Genomic DNA, 18,945 nt, shown 5'->3' with positions numbered 1-18,945 from the left:
TATTAATTACTAAGGCTGCTTCAGTAAAAGTGTTTTTGCTCCAGGTATATAGGAAAAACAGCAGATAGTAACATAGAGCATTCCACTTCTTGCAACAAATGCAGAATAACACTGTACTTCAGCAGCTACCAAGGCAAAATAGCTACTTTGCATAACAGATTTTTTTGGGGAGGGTTATGTATATTTCTGTAGAGATTCAGTGGAGTGATAGTATTAACCAAGTTGAATCTAATTCAAAAGATAATTTGGGCCAACTACTTTCTTTTTTATATTCGAAAAAGAATTAACAGAAATATCCATTTTGGCTTTCTTCCTAATGCAAGAATTTGACATTTGATTTCAAAATTCAGTAATATTTTAAAGAGATTAACCCCTTCTCTCACACTCCTTGTCCCCAAAGGGGACAAGTAAATAGTGATTTGTTCATGTTTGGTTTAATGGAACATTTACTTTGATACTTAACCAATGAAAAAAGGCTTTTTTTTTGTTTAGGATGTACAAAAAAAAAAAAAAAAAAAAAACAAAATCTTTGTACAGGCCTATTGGCCATAGTCATCCTTACTTCTTGGAAGGCATATTAAGAAAGAAGAAATTACCTTTGAGATGTGTGTAATATTTCAGTGTTCTTTAGGAAACCTGTATTACAGAGGGAGAACAGCTTTCCCAAAGCTGAGCAAAGACATGGATGACATCAGAGCTCCGGAGCGACAGCTCCCAGTCATATATGATCCTCAACTCTCTTTTCTGCAGCCCACTAAAGGCCCTTGGCAACCCAGATCCCCCAAACAAGGCAGTGCAGGATACCTCTTCAAATCTCTCTTTGATGCCAAGGATGTTTTTGCTGTAATTCTGCTTAAAAAGTTATACACTGATGCTCTGTAACAGGGCTACACACAGGTCCAGAATAAGCCTATCTGAGGTGGTGCATACCCAGAGGGCTTCTGTAATTTTGGGTGCACAGAAATACAGACATGAAATAATGGCAATGTTTTGCTGCACTTCAAATTTTGAATTATTTCAATACCTTGCTCATAGATGTGTGCATTTGAATTTGATCAGCCAAACTCTTTGCTGACAGCAAAGATCATTTGGAGATACTATTCCTGCTTCTGCTACAGAAAAAGAGGAACTAATTTTGCATCACCTCTTGTATTTAGGTGTATGTGCCCACATGCATGCACATAAAAGTTTCGTGTTCATAGCAGACTCTTCCCAAAAAGGATGTGACTTCTAATAAGACTCACCTTTTCATGCAAAAAAAAAAAAAATCTATATGATTATTCATCTGCTTAAACATTTGTAAGAAAGACATAGCAGGGAAATGAAAAGGTGACATGGTCAGAAATAAGTATCTGAAGAAAATGAGATATTTTTACATATCACTTTAAAGCTCAAACAAGGAAACTTTTCAATATTTATTTTTCCTGAATCATTTTGGTTCAAGTTCTAAAAGAGCACAACCCCCTGCTCAATTTACTACACAACAATAGGGATTCATGTTGAAAGCACACAAACAAGCTACATCTATTTTCTTTCATTTTCCATGGATTTGTTTGTTGCTTACTGACATCAAATTCCCTGCAGGGTTTCTAACCTTGCAATGTTAGGAAGATTGCTCTAGGGTTTTCCAAGTGTCTAATATACCTGGATAAAAAGTGCTAATTGTCACTAACTTCCATTAAATGACAGCAGTAAGGCACAAAATATGCTTGATTTGCAGACACTAATGCCACTGGGAGTTTGCAGCAGATTAATAATTGTGCAGACCTCGAACATTCCCCTGGCACTGCCAGTCTGTGTTTCCAATATAATGCCAGATTATGAGGCCTTTGTTTTTAGCTTGCTTTCCTAAGGAATAAGGCTTATGCAATTGCCCTGTCTCTCTGTACCTGTATTTGACTGTCCTACCTTCCCACAATAATTTCGCTTTCATTAGTAGAAGGATAGAGATCACAGATATACGATGAACTTAGATTTTTGTGGAAAAACAGGCAGCTTGGTGGAGAAGAGAGGCTAAATGTTCAGTCTGCACCATAGGCTTTGAAGCCTAAGAGGCACTGAAAATCCACAGCAGCTAGAGGCACTGAGACAAAATCCATGGGGAGCCCACACTTCACCAGTTCACCAAGGCTGAACTTCACTGTTTTTAATTACCCCAGTTTCTAGAACGTGAGTATCCTTGAGGACAAACGAGCCCTATTTCTGGTCAAGTTTTGTTACTGCTGAAAGTACACAGGACATGTGCAATACAATATACTCAGTAGGTAGCAGCTCTGGTATCTGATCAGCTTTACAGATCAGGTGTCAGTCTAGGTTTCCAGTTTTCTCTTTTCGAAAACCTATATGGCAAATATCCTATTCCAGCCTGAGGCCTTGAGTGTGAATCAGCAGTCAGCTTCTTGCACAGACTCCTCCAGATGAATACTGTGGCCAACAGCCTAACTTCCTCTTTCTTCTTATTCTGTTGCTCCCTCTCTGCTCTCAGTAGACTTGGGCACATACTCTTGGGTATTAAGGGCACTACCCCTATGGCGTGAAAGCTTTCTGATGGCTCCAGTGGCATTACAAGCTCATTTCTGCATGCAGCAACATGATTATGGTGCGGGTGAGGGCGAGGCTGAGCGAATGTGTTTCAACACTTCTTTCTTGGTATTTATTACTGTACCATAGCATTCCTGCAATCTGGCCTGCTGCTGCTCCAGCTGCTTATGCAAGCTCCTGATTGAGCGCAACAGCAGAAGTCTTCGATACATAGCTATCTGGAGTCGATACTTCTCCTTTTCCTCCTTTTTCCTCTTTTCTAAGGTCTCCATTACTTTTGTGGTCTTCATCCAAATTGCCTGGCCCAGGCTACAAGGGACTGTATCATCCTCTGTGCCACTGCAAGTGTGCTGCATATTACAAGCCCCTGCATGACAGCAACTGAATTTGCTTACTAGCAGGGCAGTGATAGTTCGTGGCTCATGAGAGCTGCTAGAGGCCCTTGGGAGCTGCGACTCTTCTGAATTTTGGCTGCAGTCCCAGCAAAGGCTTTCTGTGCATGGAGAGGATATGGCCACAGACTCCAGCTTACAAACTGCCACGAGATGAGACAAGCCACCTAATGACACACTGACATCTGTTGAAAGATACTCAGAGAACCCAGAGGCTGTGCTTTGTGCCTTGTCACCATTGATGATCTCTGGTCCAGCAGGGGCTTTCTCTTGGACCATGGCCAGGCTAGAGAGAATGGATGGTCCTTCTGGCGCTGCTGAGCTTCCCTTGCCTTCATGAAGATTGGCTAGCAAAGAACTGGCAGGACAGCTGGAGCATGCTGTCACGGCATCACAGTTCTGGAATGGGTCTTCATCACCGTTATTTTGGATCTCCTCTTCATCTTTTGGCATTAAACCTACTTTCTCAGCCATCTATTGCATGAGCTACAGAAACTTGCTGTGGACAAAGTGGAAGCAAGAGGGTTTCATTTCAACACACAGACATGTGGACACACAGAAGCCCAGTGCAGAGTGACATTTGAAGAAAGAATCTCTCTATATATTTAAGCAATGGACCTATTACTTTTCTAATAAAGCACAACCCTTGGGTTACTTCAGGCCATTTCTTGTGATTTGCATTAGATGTTCTTTGAGACACAACATTAATCCAATAATAATTAAAATGATATACTGTACTATTAACATTCTCAAATCTTTAAAGCAAAGTGATCTATCCCTGCAGCACTGCCTGTGCTGACTAATTAAACAGAATACAGTTGTAAATGGGTATTGTAAGCACTTCTCCCATTTACGAGCACAGCTCCAACAAGTGTATTTTGTAGTGATAGGTGAGTTATCAGGATTGATCAGCTTTAAAGAGATGTGGATGTACCACAAACAGCAGGTTGCATTTAAATTCCCTGTCCTAGATTAATCTGTCTCCCTTCAGTTTGTTTACAAGGTTGCCTTTCCCCCCTCCCTATTAATTCTTTTAACAGTAGAGCTACATTAGCACTAGGCTACCCATAGACAGGAAAAAATGCACTTACCGTGGCTAGTGGGGGAAAAAAAGAGTTATAGTGCATTGTGTCTGTGCATCATGTTTTTCTTGAATATGAGTCAGCAAAACCTGGAACTGAAACATCACGGTGCAGAGGCAGCGGCAGCAACAGCATTGCTCTGTTCCACCCAGCAACAACGCAGTGAATCCCAATCACAGAGAAGTGCAGGGTTTGGTTCGATTTTTTTCCCCCCTTTTTCTCTTCCTCTCTTTCTCTCTCCCTCCCCCCGCCCCCCCGCCAGAGGATATTGCTCTTTGGCATCCAGCTTTTACATTATGTTTGTGCATCAAAACGAAAGCCAGGATCAGATGGCATTCTTTCAACATCAAAAAAAAAAAAAAAAGTAAAAAGAAAAACAAAAAAAAAAAAAAAAAAGAAAGAAAGAAAGAAAGAAAGAAAGAAAAAGAAAAGAAAAAAGTGCCTGATTTACTCATTCTACAGGGGTACAATATATCCAGCCCTTCTCCTCCCTATAAGTCATCGAGGAACAGATACAGCACCTAAAAGACAGCGAGGTATTCTGGGCTCCTGTGTACATGCTTAGAGAAACTTTAGATGTATTTACAAACCAAATCCAAAAGTGAAGCAAGCATTCAACACCACTGAGTACTACACATAAAAGCAGGCAGAAACTGCAGACTGAAGTGTATAAAGAACACTTACATTTAATTATGCTGCCCTAGTCTTTAAGAAAAAAGCTCTATACTCAAGTATTGAGTATCAACCCTACAGAACAGTAAATTTTATCTGCACTTTTGATATTAGAAAAATTACCTTCAGTTTCCTCTCTCACTTACAATGTCAGGAACAAAATTCGCAGCTCAAAAGCCTGCACCTACTTCAGTCAGTTTGCCACAGGAATTAGTTTGCCCCAAGACTTTCTCTACTCCATTCTGTTAATATAAATAAAAGAAAGAACCAATCCAAGACAATATCTAGCATTTTCCTAGATCTGGAAAAGAATGAAGGTAGATTCCATTTCCACTTCTACATATTCTGCAATACAGATAATCATTTATTAGTCTTCATCTGTACTGATTATCTTTCTTTCTGATGAATCTGTTAACCAGGATATAGCTCAAGCCTTGAACATCTGAACTCCACTTAGCGTAAATTCAGATTTGTACCTTGAGGTCTAACTTGAATATAAGAGTTTTTGGTATAAAAAAAGTGTTATGAGTTGAACTGGTAAAATAACTAAACATGCTGTGTTTATGTACCAGATCATGTTGCAGAATGTATAAATACTAGGAAGAGATTAATATCCAGTGAGCTAATAACCTCTGAAAGTTTATATCTTGGTGATTTCCATTTATCTGAATCACAAGTTACTTTAATTGAAGAATATGGAATTCAGATAACAGGAATTTTGTGTGTTTTACACACTAAAAAGGTACATTATAATACAGCATTATGTATTTAGTCTTTTATTTTTGGCTGCTCTCCTTTCCAAAGTACTGCAGGCACATCTCCCAGCTACAAAGAGTACAGTGGATAGGTGTTAGGTAGTACACAGCCTCAAGGTAATAATTTTCTACCGTGACAGTATTCTGTTCCTCATCTCCAACTTTGTAGCTATTTGATACAAAATAACTATTTTCTAGTAGTCTTAACAGATCGTGATAGACTGGAGAATTAAAAAAGCTTTCTCTGTAGCCTTAAATTTTTCAGTAAAATTTTGCAGGTGGTGTTCTTTGAAGGAGAAGAGGGATCAAAAAAACTGGTTTGTGCAACAAATTAGTTTTCACCAATAATAATATTAAAATGTTTTATAGGTATAAATCTGGATGGAATAAATGACATCTGATGCAATCAACTAAACAATAAAACTACAAACAAAATCAAAACTCATTGAGGTAGACAGCTTTTTATAAAATATTACGACTTTGGCTAAAATCTATGAAGCTTAATAACAAAAGATATTCAGTCTAATGGATTTAGAGAATCAGCATAGTATATCCACATGAATAGAGATACATCTTTATTATTGCTAAAATGCAAGTGGCATTTATAGCTAAGGCTACTTGTATGTTGCTATTATTACCCTGTTTTCTCTTGCTCACAACTTTCTAATATTTCACCTAGAGCATCAACAGATTTTTTTTAGATTCAGGTTCTGCCTGAAAGTGAATATATATTGAATCCTTTAGCCAAAAAAGATTAGGATGTTGAGTACGAAGACAGGAAGAAAGGCAGTTTTATAGACTTTCCCAATACAAAAAAACAACCTGCCCCTTTCCTCCTCTTTCTTTCCTCCACCACCCCCACCCCCCCAAAAAAAAAAAAGCACCACAAGAAATAGGATAAGGGAAAAAGTCTGGATACTGCCCCAGATAAAATAATGTTTCATTTAAATATTTTGGTTAACATGTTTGAGTTAAACTCGTTTTCCTGGGATACGGAGGAGCAGATATGCCTGCCCAAGGCTCATCTCCTTTGCTATTTTAGTGGCCTCCTGAGCAGGTTTCTCAGTTAGTCTTGCAATGTGCTGAAAGATCAAACCATGTCACAGGCAGCTTATGTAAGAGCTTGATACGGTTACTACTCAGATGCTAGAACTTCCTCCGAGGTTTCACAGGCTGAAAGGGCTATTTTGGTAGCTATAATTATGAGCTTGCCATGTATCAGATCATACACATATGAAAACATGATATGGGCAATTAGTAAATAAAATAAACATCAGTGAATTCAGATGGCAGAGATCTGCCATAAAAGAAGATTTTCCTACCTATTCTTGACAGCTTATGCTTGGTTTTTGGACTAACTGGCAGACTTCAGTTACTTTTCAGGAGAAATGCCTTTTTGCAGAATTGACAGACTCTAGATCAGGAACAAGAAGTGTTTTAACTTTAAATGGGAACATGTAAATTCTTGTTCTGAGATGATATAACAACCCTTCTTTTCGCTGGTGCCTGCTGCCTTGACAAAATGACTCCTTAGCTCACTTGTGATTCAACAACTTAATAAAGAGACCTTAGAAGACCTTACATTACTTTGTTTTTTATGAGAAGTGAAGAAACACTTAAAAAAAAAAAAAAAAAAAAAAGTTTGCTATACTGACTGAGAATCGCTCTCGTACAGACTTTGTTCAATACCCACTTCCGGACTTGTTACCCTAGGAAATATTTGTGGGAACCTTTTCAGACAAAAGCTGCTTCAGATTTCAGTGAATATATCTGTCCCACCGACACACAAAAATTTCAGGTAGGCAAAATAAAAGTAAGAATGCCTCCAATTCAGGTTTGTCATTGCCACCTACTCACAGGTAGACGTGACTGCAGTAGTTTCAAGGTGTAAGCCTGGCTGACAGTTTTGCATGCCCCTGCAAGGTCTGTGCCAACGGAGGTTTTTAATTCATTATACCCTTTAAATACTGGCTTTCAGTTAGTGGTACTTGGCAACTTATGGGCTCTTGTCTTTAAGCACACGCTTCAGTGCTCTGTGCTTACATGTTTGTGGAATCAGGTTTTAGCCCTCACACCTATATCTCAACATTTCATGAGGGAGCAGGAAAAAAAAAAAAAAAAAAAAAAAAAAAAAAAAACGGTCCCAGAAAAATCACTGCAGTTAGTCATGGCAGTTATTTCTCCTTTCTTTTTTTTTTTGGTTATTATACCATTCCCTAGTTTGGAAAGATGTGAGGACAGGAAAGCTGCTGGTCTTAGGCTCTATTAAGTACAAGTATTTTATTGAAATGGGTAACAGCCAAACATACTTACAAACAGCATCAGAAAAAATTAAGCATTGGTAAAGATACATTACAAGACTGTGGCCTGGGAAGTTATGTTGTTTGATATTTGGGTTTGGGGAATACTTTTAACTAAGTAGTGAAACAATTCCATATTTTACGCTAATTGCTCCTAAAGATCAAAAGCCATAGTCTGTCCGCTAATGTACACACTCACATGGCCGCCCATGAAATCAATGAGATCCACATGTGTTGCATCTGAGGCCTTAAATTTTTCCCTAGAGATTCTTTAAAATTCTTTTACAGGGCAGTAAGTCGTAGAAGAAAAGCCATACCTTCCCTTTCTTCTGCCTCCATACCCAAAACAGACAGGAATTATAGGTTGCTCCAAATTTTACACAGGCTAATAACAGTATCCCGTGGGGCCACTTGCCTGTCGAGGATTGCCGTCGCTAGACACGTCCTGCTTTTGCTCTGGTCCACGTGTAGTCATTTCTGTGATCCTTTTGCGCTAGCAGAGAAAGGCAAAGGAAACAGTACCCAGCTTCACCCATAGCCCGTTGACAGTATCACGAAGTTCCCTTGACATTTCAGGGGCGGAGAGAAGCACGACGGGAGATCTCTACAGCTTTCTAGGGCCTGGGAGAAGAAAAGTGTATGCTGCAATTGCAGATACAATCATGTGTGCAGGTAACATGGAAGGTTTTAACAAAAAGCAGAGTGGATACAAGATTTTACCGATGGGGGAAATTGCCAGGGCTCCCGACAAGAAAATCCAGGGATTCCAGTCCATCATTTTTACACTAAGGGTAAAAACAAAACAAAACAAAACAAAAAACACTAAAGCAACCTGACATGACCTGTGCAAAAATTAGCAGGCTTGTTGGCAGTCTCAACAGAACTGAAGGGGTAGTTCAGACTGCATCCAGACTACAGCGGAGTTGAGTTTACAACCTTGGAAATCTCAAGGCAGCAGCTGCTGAAATGACCATAACCAAGAAACGGGTTGATAACAACTTTCACTGCAGCATTTCGGCAACTCTACTCCTAACTCCGCTTGGGCCTGAATATTCCCAGGAACATGAAAGGACAAATAAACTTATAAGAATTCCTAAAGATATTTTGAAAGTGGAAAGTGTTGATTTTCTCAAGGAAGCAGCTGTTCTCCTTACTGTCTATCTGAAAAAACATTGGCTTGTGATGTGAATCATCACTAAGTAAAAGACAGCATCATTGCCTAAAATAGTTTACAATCTAAGTGCAAAATTGTGCTACCCTGTGCACAGAACCCTTTTTTTTAAAAAAATGATGAAATGGCCCCAAAGAAATTCTGTAAGTCTTGTGAACTCAGCTATCTCTTGCAGCTAGCAGAGTGAGCAGTTAGCATTGGCACAGAGGCTGAAGTGGAAATGGCCGGCCAGTGGGCACAGGCAGTTGGGGTTATGTGCGATATTCTCTGCAGAGAGACAGATCTGTATCCAAATCCACTCACTCTTTCCAATGCAGAGCAAACTCTTCTCAGTTCTAGAGTGGGCTGGGAAGGGTTCACAGCGGACAAATAAAGGAGAGATGCTTGCCTGTTCACAGCATCTGCAGCATATGCCCTGTGAACTATCAGGGGGGTAAACGGAAATCTTTCTGCTGTCTTCAAAAAGACATGAATCTTGAGAACTGGCAGTTTACTGTTTCTTGTTCTTGTTCTAATGGAGAGAATATGCTTGTCTACAATTCATTACAATTATACTGAAAAGGAGAATCTGATTGTATGCTGAAAAACTGCTGGATTGCGAATATTAGCTTCCCTTAAATCTTAAGTGAAAAGGAGGTTCTAAAATATCAGCAAAAAGGTTGATGATTCTTTTTCCAGAATAAATACATATGTATATATGTATATTTATGGTAGCAAAATTAAAGATTACCTTCATCAGTGTGACAGTTTAGCCTCATTTATTTTTTATCTTAATTTTGCTCAGAGTCCATCATTTTGTCCAACAAAAGAAAATGTGGCAGGGGAGAAAAAAGAAAAAAAAAAGTAAAGTAGGAATATCATGTAACTTGAGATGCTGTTACAGAATTCCTATGTACAAGAGACTAAAAAAAATATTCTCTCAGAAAAGATGGTATTTGAAATACACTTGAATAACCTGCAGTATTAAAAGATTTTCAAGTATTGTGCATATATTGTAAGAACTCCATGCTTAGCTGGTAAACACTGGATTACCCAACCTAGCTGTTGGACTTCAGATGTGAAAATAAGTATGTGGACAACTCACATGTTCAGTTACAATTCACATCCGGTATGCGTTGAGAGAAAAATCCTCTCTCTGTTAAGGAATATGTAAACAGACTATATAATTTTTGATAATTGATGCTTATGTTTGTTTTCGTCTTGACACCTGAGCATAACTGACAAACTGATGGATAGCAAAGAAGAAAACTAAGCTGTAAGAATAATAAACAGACCATTGTGAGAGATGGAAAAGGGAAAATGTGGAAGAAAATCTTCAGGAAGTGAGACTAAGCCGTGAATGGACAGACAGGTAATTGTTTGGTGTTTCATCACAATTTAAAACAAACTTACAGACCGTTTCAGAAGCCGAATGCATTTAAAAAAATGCAACAACTTTGCTTTACATTTTCTGCCTTAGTTCTTAAGCCAGAACTGCATGAGGGGAAAATGTTAAGGAAATTATGTTTAACATAAACATTTTTGTTAAGAAAAGTTACAGATCAAATGACTGAAGGAAAAAAAGTAGATGTACTCGTATTGTTTGAGCCTAATCATTTCTGCAAATCTTCTTGAGTTCACTCATCAGCACCTAAACTCTACTGGCAATATCAAGGACTGAAAAGGCTGCATCTACAAACACCATCTTAAGAATTCTATTTTCTCATTAAACATAGCATCATGCTGAGCCTACTGTGATACAGCCTACCTATAAACCCTTGCACAGCACCCAGGACAACCTAGCCTTAACGGTAGTGTTTGCACAGGCTTATCTACCTCGATTTGTGCTGTTCACATGCAGACACAGAGCCAAAAACTTTTGCTGAGCTCACTTGGGTGTAAGGTAAAGGTCACGCTTGCTCAGTCCTTAATGTCATTAAAGCTGTTGTTCATGTGGCTGAGATGGATAAGTACCACAAGCATTACTGTACTCGTGAATGCTTGTAATTTTGCAATATAAGCATTGTTCAGCAGCCTGATGTTTTTCACCATTTCCAATGATTAGTCCAGGCAGAAATGATTCCTTTACACTGGCAGTGTCACTTGTAGGTCCAGAGGACTCTATGCTCATTTTTTATCAAAGTCCAATCCATTACCTATAGAATTATTACCATAAAAAAAAAAAAAAAAGCAACAACTAGTTACCCTGTGACTTTTCCATAAGTTAAAGTTTTGAGAAAGTAACAAAGAAAAGATACCATATACAATTAATGAACGACAAACCTCCAAAAGTTTGAATGTGCATCTATTGATACTTATTTCTGAAGGAAAGAACAGATATGGAGTCCAATTTTGATCTGGTGGAACAAAAGAGGACAAATTAAGAAATAAGAATCTCAGATACAAACCTAATAACCTATGTATCCTGTAAATTACACGAGAAGAAATCAGTCCAATCGATCCAGTACACCTACTGAACCTACTTGAACCTACTTGAACAAAAGACTAAGGTCCAACTTGAATCTCGCTGACATACACAGCCCCAGATCCTCACTCTCACTGGAAGCGTTATCCTCAGTCATGTTTACAGAGCTGCTTTGATATCTACTCAGAAAGCATTAAGGAACACAGAGCAAGCTCGTTGCCAGTTACCAACATATTATTTGCCACCTTGCACATTTTCCCGCTATCCCTTCTAAAACCTCAGCTAAAGTACCACTAGTGTCAGCAGGCACATCACCTTAGTTACTTCAGAAAAGATACCAGCACTTACTGGAGGTATTGCACTAATTAAGATTTTGAGAGCAGTAAGTAAAAACATCATGTTTGACCTCACACTTGGCAAATTATTCACAGTTCCCTGCTTCCCTTCACAAGATTATCTAGATAAAAACCATGGTCAATAGGGATTTGAGGCAGTAAGTGCATGAAATAAATAAATAAATGCATATATATGTGAACTCCACTTCCTTAGGCAAAACTAACAAGAGTCAAATAAGTGAAAAATCTGCTGTTCTCTTATGAATGATAGTTGTGCATATGCCACTGAGCAAGGAGTCTTCCAGAGACTTCTGTCATCGCTCAGGTAAAATATAATTCAAACTGCCAGCTTACTGATTAAAGAAGTTGCATTAATGTCAAGTGAATGTTGCTATTTTGTCATTCTAAAAGGGTGGCACATCTCTGCAGCTTCTTTCAGTAGGAGTTTTAGGAGTGAGTGCATATCATACATGCCAAGATGAGATAGAATTGGCCAAAGTGTGCAAGTTAAGCAAATCCAAAGCCTTGAGGAGGAGAGGCAAGGGGGTGGGGAATAAATGTTAAATAAAAATGCAGAAGAACACATATGTAACATACACATGATCATGACCTATGTGGAATATCTAAGGACTCATTTTCATTCTGGAAGATAAAACAATCCTTTCTGAATTCTACTCAGCTTACAAGTAAAGCCAATGAGTTCTTTAGATAGAAGAATACAAGTCATAAGAGAAGTACATGATGCTCAATCTAGGTAACTTATCTCATTCTAAAGTCTGTTTTCAACACAGACAGGACAAACTACCCTGTGGAGCAGGCTTCCTTTAACTTCATTTTTAGATGACTTACTTGAGTTTCAGATGGCTAAAGTTCATAGTGATGCACCTTAACCATGAAGCATGTATTACTGACAACAGCTGAAAGCTCAGTCTTAACATTGCTAGAACAAGAACTCTCAGTCACATGTTTTAAATCTTTGGATAAAGAGTTAATGGATTAGATTTAGTTATTAGTCTCATTAGCCATGCCACTCATAAGGAAATAAAGGCCTACCATACAGACCAGACCAAAAATGAATCTGGCTGAGTACCTCATCTCAGAAACTGAATGAGCAAAAGCAGATGCTCTAGACCGAGTACAAGAACAGAGTATAAAGAGGATGATCCTGGGCTTGATAGACCCAACCAGCAGAAGCTCTACTGTGTTAGAGATTTCCTGAACTTGATGCTGCATCTAGGTAGCTGTGTTTAATAGTCATTGCTGGATGAATTTATCTAATCCCTTTGGGCTTCTGTAGTCTCCCCTCACAATGAATTTTGCAATCTACTTTTACATGCATGAAGAGCACTACCAATAGGTCAAGCCACGCTGTTCCAGTGATTCAGTAAGATGCAGACACCATCTTCCTTTCATCTCTTTTAATCTTATGAATCATGAACAACATAACAAAGATTTCCTTGTTTTTTTGTTTTTTTTTTTTTTTTTTTTTTTTTGAATATGGAAAAGCTCTTTTATAGCAACAGTTATCAGTGGGCAAGTTATCAGTGCAAAGATGTGTATCTGTTGCATAGCTCAGGCATACCATAAACCCAAAGCTGGCTGAGATCTGTTCATCGCAGAAGGCAAAAATGAGAAGTATGTAATTATTCACTTCGTGGCAGGATAAAGAGATGAGAGTCTGAGAGTGAGCAATGAATCCCGTTCTTCCTCTGAAATTCTCAAAGTAGGAAGCAGTGGACCTTCCAAGAAGAAAAGCCAGGAGAAATTAGCAGGAGATTTAGGGGGAAAGCAAGTGAGAAAAGGGGGCTGGAAAAGGACAGAGAAGGTTCCACAAGAATTAAACTGTAGAAAGAGGAGTGGGAGGGACAGCAGAGAGGTGAGTTGAAGGGATTGTGTTCCTGTCTTTGACAGCACAGAGAGAGTAGGAAATGAAACCTGGACTGCCTCTCTCCCAAGTCTGCTGCCCCAGGCGACTGTTTACTTTGCCTTTGCCCAAGCCAGCGTGAGATGTTATAAAATGAGTTTCCAAAATACTCAGAGTTACCAGAACATGGATGAGAGCTGTGGATTCAAGCCACCTTTCAAGATTATGAATCTCTTCTGAATATCCATTATGCCGATGATATGTAACAAAATCACCGCTGTAATGTGATGCACATGTCAAATTTAAGGATGCAGTCCCTGCTCAAATGGCATCAGCACAGGGACACGTCAGCATGGTGGATTACCAGAGCAAATGCTTTAGCATGCAAAGTGATGCAATGTGTTTTAACAACAATTGTTCTCTTATATTTGTCTCTGTGTCAGGTTTGACGTGGCTATCCGCCAGGACAATGTGCAGGATCCTTTGCATTGCTTTGCAGAAGCTGATTATGTGATCAAATGCTTAAAGCACATAAAATCACTTCCAAGATTCAATGAGATAGATGTGCCAGGAAAGTCAGTAGGTGTTTGAGATAATTGAGGCTAACAGCCAGACCTGGATTTTTCCAAAGAATATGCGTTTTGTTTTGTTTTCTTCATATAAACTGCCTAGAAATTCAGCCTTAGCATAATGTTCACATCAAATGATATTCACCCGTTAAAAAAGAACATATACTGGGTCCTCCCTGAAGTGGAAAAAATGCAGTCTGTGTGTGCAGATATCCTCGGAGCCCCCTTTCTTTGTGCACATGCCCAGAAAGACACAAACAGCTCTGACTGCACAGAACTGCAGGGTCGAGCTGATGCTTGTTGGACTGGGAGGCTTAGCACTGAGTGGCAGCTCTCAGCAGCCCTCTTCCCCCAGATTTGTAGGGCTCCAAATGTTTTCCTTTGAAACTAGAGACCTACATAGAAATACCACGTGAGCAGATGTCCATAGAAGAAACAGGGAAGGTTTTCTGCTCTTACGTTGATCACTTCTGTATTGCAGCTTCAGCACACACTAACCCATCACAGACTGCCCACAGTGAGATAAGTGGTTTTGCTGCTCAGAGAAGAGCAGAAGGCAGTCTGGCTGTGCTGCTTGCCTAAAAGGCAGGGTCTCATCCTTAGGCTACACTCTCCCTTATTGGGCCTGGCTCCGTACCAGTGGCTCACCAGCCAGCTTTGCAAGTCTTACTTCAGGCCCTCCCTCAGAGATACTTCGGCACTGAAATCCATGAGAGGTGGTACCTATACAGTTTCAGAAATTTGTCCTTAATTTCCATATTTCATAAATCTCTCTAATGAAGACATCCTTCATCTTTTCTGCTTCATAAGCCAGTTGTGAAGCTTAATTACACGATGATTATGAAGTCCAGTAAATACAACATATATTAAGAGTAGTTAATGAGATTTCTGTCACTAGCAGACTATCTCTTGTGAAATATTACTCACATGTTGCAGAAAAAAATTGTTTTCAGAAGAACAGTGCAGATGCATTCAACATAAAACAATCCAGCTTGATTACTTCCGTAACTAATACATTATACAACTCGTATATTTATTAACATGGCAGGGAAAAGGCTGCAGATATTTTCTACCAACACAGAATGCTGTCAGCTCTTCCATGTCCACTGTTATCTGCAGCACCTTACCAAGCCTGGGACCTTCAAACCTGCAAAGGCTTTTTTTCCCCATTGATCCCCATTGGCCATGAGGCCCCATTTCACTCATGTTGTATAAATTCACTGCAAAAAGACGGACTCAATTTCAAATTGTGTATACTAAGTAACATAGTCTTAGCTTGCAACTGGGCCCCATGTATTAAAAAAATGCATATGGCATCACTACAATTTGCAATATATTAGATTCCTCATACTGCGTTGACTTTGTCCATAGTCTGTGCATGACTGAAGACCCTTATTTTGCCAGAAAGGAAAGAAGAAAAAACATACAAAAAGAGAAGGTCTAAAGGTTATGGCACTGTTCAGTGAAGGGTTATGTAGTATAAGCCTTCTGCTGTACAACTGTATTTTGATTAGTCTTCCAGAAAGGTTCTACATTCACATAATAGGCTATTAACAAAATGATTATATGTTTGTAAAATAACCAAGCTGAAAATATTTCCAAAACAGCTACTAATGTACTGACCAATAATGCAGTGGGCTTTGGCTAGAGGATCATGTGAGCATGCAAGACTCTAGAGAAATTGTTGCGTATTCAGTGCTTTCTCAGGTGATAGCAAAGTAACCTGACGACAGTAGAAGGAATCAGAGTGTGGAGACATGATTCCTGAAAATAAAGATAAAGCTCTTTGCTGCACATCCTCTGAGTCAAAACAATAAGCAAACATGCTACCTCCGCAGTAGCCAGGCAAATCTATTTCCCGTTAACAATTATCGTACAGAATTCATATAGACATTAGAATAATATTTCTACAAACAGGACTGATTTTCAGTACATGGTGCCTGTTACTGCAAGTTCTATTAATATTCACTAAAGGAAAACCTGTTTGTTGACCTAAAGTACAACTGCATCCTATTTTCTTCTTGTGAAATTATTTAGGTCCTGTGGGATAACTGTACTGAGCTTTTGACACAAATATTAAAATTCTATTTAGATGTACAATGTTTTAATGCAAATTTTTACCATAAAACCAAATGCTCCATTCAGTTAAATTAATAGAATTACAAAAAGATGTAATGATAGCAATTAAGTCTTGAAAATGCAAATTTTATAGTCAAGGACAATTACCTCATTTATAGTATACTGGAATGATGCCAGATGAAGGTAATTTAGATCCCCCTAGCTCACAGTTATATCATGAAGGATATCTTAATTTCATTAGTACAACAAAGATGGGTGAGAAGTTAGACAATACAAAAAAAAGAGAGATGAGAGAGAAAATTTGACCTTTCTCATTTCATTGCAGCTAGAATGCATACATCTTACTAAAGTATTATTAATATTTCCTTCTTCTCCCATCTCTGAAAAAAATGCTTTTTTTATTAGCAGCAGTTGAGTATTAGTATGTAAAAGGTCAGCTTGATTCAGATACTTGCAGCCACAACAGTTATGGGCCACTCACTTTTTTCAGTTCTAAAGACACCTACTGTGTTAGCTCTTGGCTTACAAAGTATCAGACCTGGGCTCAGGGACACATGGTTTCAACTCCAATAATATTTAAAACATTTTTGAAAAACTCTGTGCACTCTCACAAAAGTACTTCTGTCACCCCCAAAACAGGTAAGACAAATATCATTAGTTTTTCATTAGCACAGCAAAGAGTAGTCAAGTACCTAAAGAAGACAAACTGATATATTTATACTTGAATTCCTAGACTAGTCTAAGGAAAAAGAAGATTGGTTCATATAGATTTGTTAGATTTTGAGCAAGAGCCTGAGAGACTCCAGAGATGCTTCTTCCTCTCTTTGTTCGCTGCTTTAGTAGCTACACCTAATCCAAACTGGCACTGAAGGAAAGGCTTATTAAACAGGTGGTAGTCTTAAATTTAACTAAAAAACATCTATGCACCTCCCAGTTTTCCTTCCTGGCCTGCTCCAGCCACTGCAGAGAAACATAAGTGGGAAGCGCTCATTGGAAAGCTGTCTCCCTCTACAGTGTAAAAAAGAGAAGTAGTACTGGAATTATACCAAATTCCCTTCCTAAAAACCTAATAGGGGGCTCTGGAGAGAGCTGAGAAAAGTCCAAGGACATTGGAGTTCTCCATTTCTGTCTGTACACAGCGAATAAGGGTAACCCAAAAGACACTGGCAAAGAGCAGAGAGCTTTGCTTACCCTGAGTGGGAAGCGCCTTTGCTCATCCCAGAGGAGACCAGGAGGAGCCTCCTGTGGGCAACTCACCCCCAGTGACTGACAGCAGAGATGGACCAGGTTCTTGACTTTCAAAAACACCATACAGTGACAGCAATGTGGCATCAGAGCCTCCAGCACCCTCCCAGAGCTGCTCTCCGCCCATCCTACAAGACCCAGCGCATGGCCTCACTCTATGGTGAAAAATAACCCACATACCTGAGGGACACAGGACTTTTAGCCTCCATTGTCACCATGATAGGTGGCTCAGTGATATTTTTAAGTGGCCAAACACATACACACACCTTCCTGGGAGAAGGAGCCTGAGTGACTGGAATTGCTTGAGTGACCTGACCTACAGGTTCTCTTAATTACTTCTTCTGGGACTGAGTTAAAGACACCTTTTTACCATAAAAATGGATTGCTTAAAAATAAAAAGAGGTTGACTACCTAATTTAGTTTATTTATTTTAATAACAGAGCTGGTTTTTAGTTTGTTTTAAGAAAAAAAAAAAAAAAAAAAAAAAAGCCTATTCTGAATATTCTGAAGGAAAAAGGTACCTTGAGTAGTGTTCGTGCTTTTCCCTCTTATTACTGAACTAACATGCAGCTGAATGCATATGGATACACACCGGTCTCGACACCTTGAACGTGGCCTTGTAGAAACAGGATCAGGCCTAGCGCTTTTTTTCTCCTCTGCTTGTTGACATGGTCCACCTGTAAGCCCAATCCTTATTTTGCACAGACCTCACAAGTGAAATCCTGAGCACACTGAAGTCAGTTGGAGAGATACCACTGACTTTGGGGTCAGATTTTCACCCCAGATTTCATCACGTTGTGGTTGATATCAGTCACTGTTGCTACTGGAAACCAATGGATGACATCCTGATTCAAGGAAAGTCAGCGGCTCCCTGTGGGGTTAAGATTTCCTTCAATGACTTCTATTTTCTGTTACTGAAGAGAAAAATTAGCCTTTGTACTACTATTGACTTCATCCTATGTTTCTGATTGTTATACTCCTGTTACATCTAACAGATTAATCTGAACTTGTGTTATATATATATATATACACACATATACATATACACATACATATATACACATATTATATATGTATGTATGTATGTATGTATATTGGGACTGGTTTAGCATTCCATACATACAGAAATTCTTTGTGCACGTCATTTGGAAATTTGGCTGAATAAGAAGAGTTTGAGTGGGTAAAGACTGGATACATTCATACTGTATTATAAAATGTTGCTTAAAACTTTCATGTCATTTTATTGAAAACCAGAGATTTAACAAGTTAATAGTTTGTGAATCTGCTGAGTCTCTAATGTCGCAAGGAGAAATGTTTTGTCCAGGCTATTCCCAGTATGTCTCAGCTGTAACACAAAAAAAAAAAAAAAAAAAAAAAAAAAGGTTGTGATTGTAATAGGATATTGATTAGTCTGGATCCCATACAGAGTAGAACTTGATTCTTTGGTGAGCCACTAAAGGTCATATTGCGTAATTGCTTCATAGATTCTAAAATATGAGAAATATTGAACGAAAGCTGCTTTCAATTATGCTCATG

General features: G+C 38.8%; 1 protein-coding gene across 1 annotated transcript; it reads right to left on the bottom strand.

Moving 5' to 3' along the window:
- Positions 1-2,594: 2,594 nt before the first annotated feature.
- Positions 2,595-3,407, bottom strand: LOC134136280 (UPF0500 protein C1orf216 homolog). The gene has a single exon (XM_062568059.1). It carries the CDS (start codon positions 3,405-3,407, stop codon positions 2,595-2,597), a length of 813 nt encoding a protein of 270 aa, XP_062424043.1.
- Positions 3,408-18,945: the final 15,538 nt, after the last annotated feature.

This window comes from Rhea pennata, chromosome 2 (genome assembly GCF_028389875.1).
Source record: "Rhea pennata isolate bPtePen1 chromosome 2, bPtePen1.pri, whole genome shotgun sequence".
NCBI lineage: Eukaryota > Metazoa > Chordata > Aves > Rheiformes > Rheidae > Rhea > Rhea pennata.
Note: the sequence above shows the minus strand (reverse complement) of the source record. Positions and strands in the feature narration are given on the sequence as shown.

Bases quoted from the DNA above. Each gene is read 5' to 3' on its own strand.
- LOC134136280 (XM_062568059.1), bottom strand. From the start codon at position 3,407: ATGGCTGAGAAAGTAGGTTTAATGCCAAAAGATGAAGAGGAGATCCAA.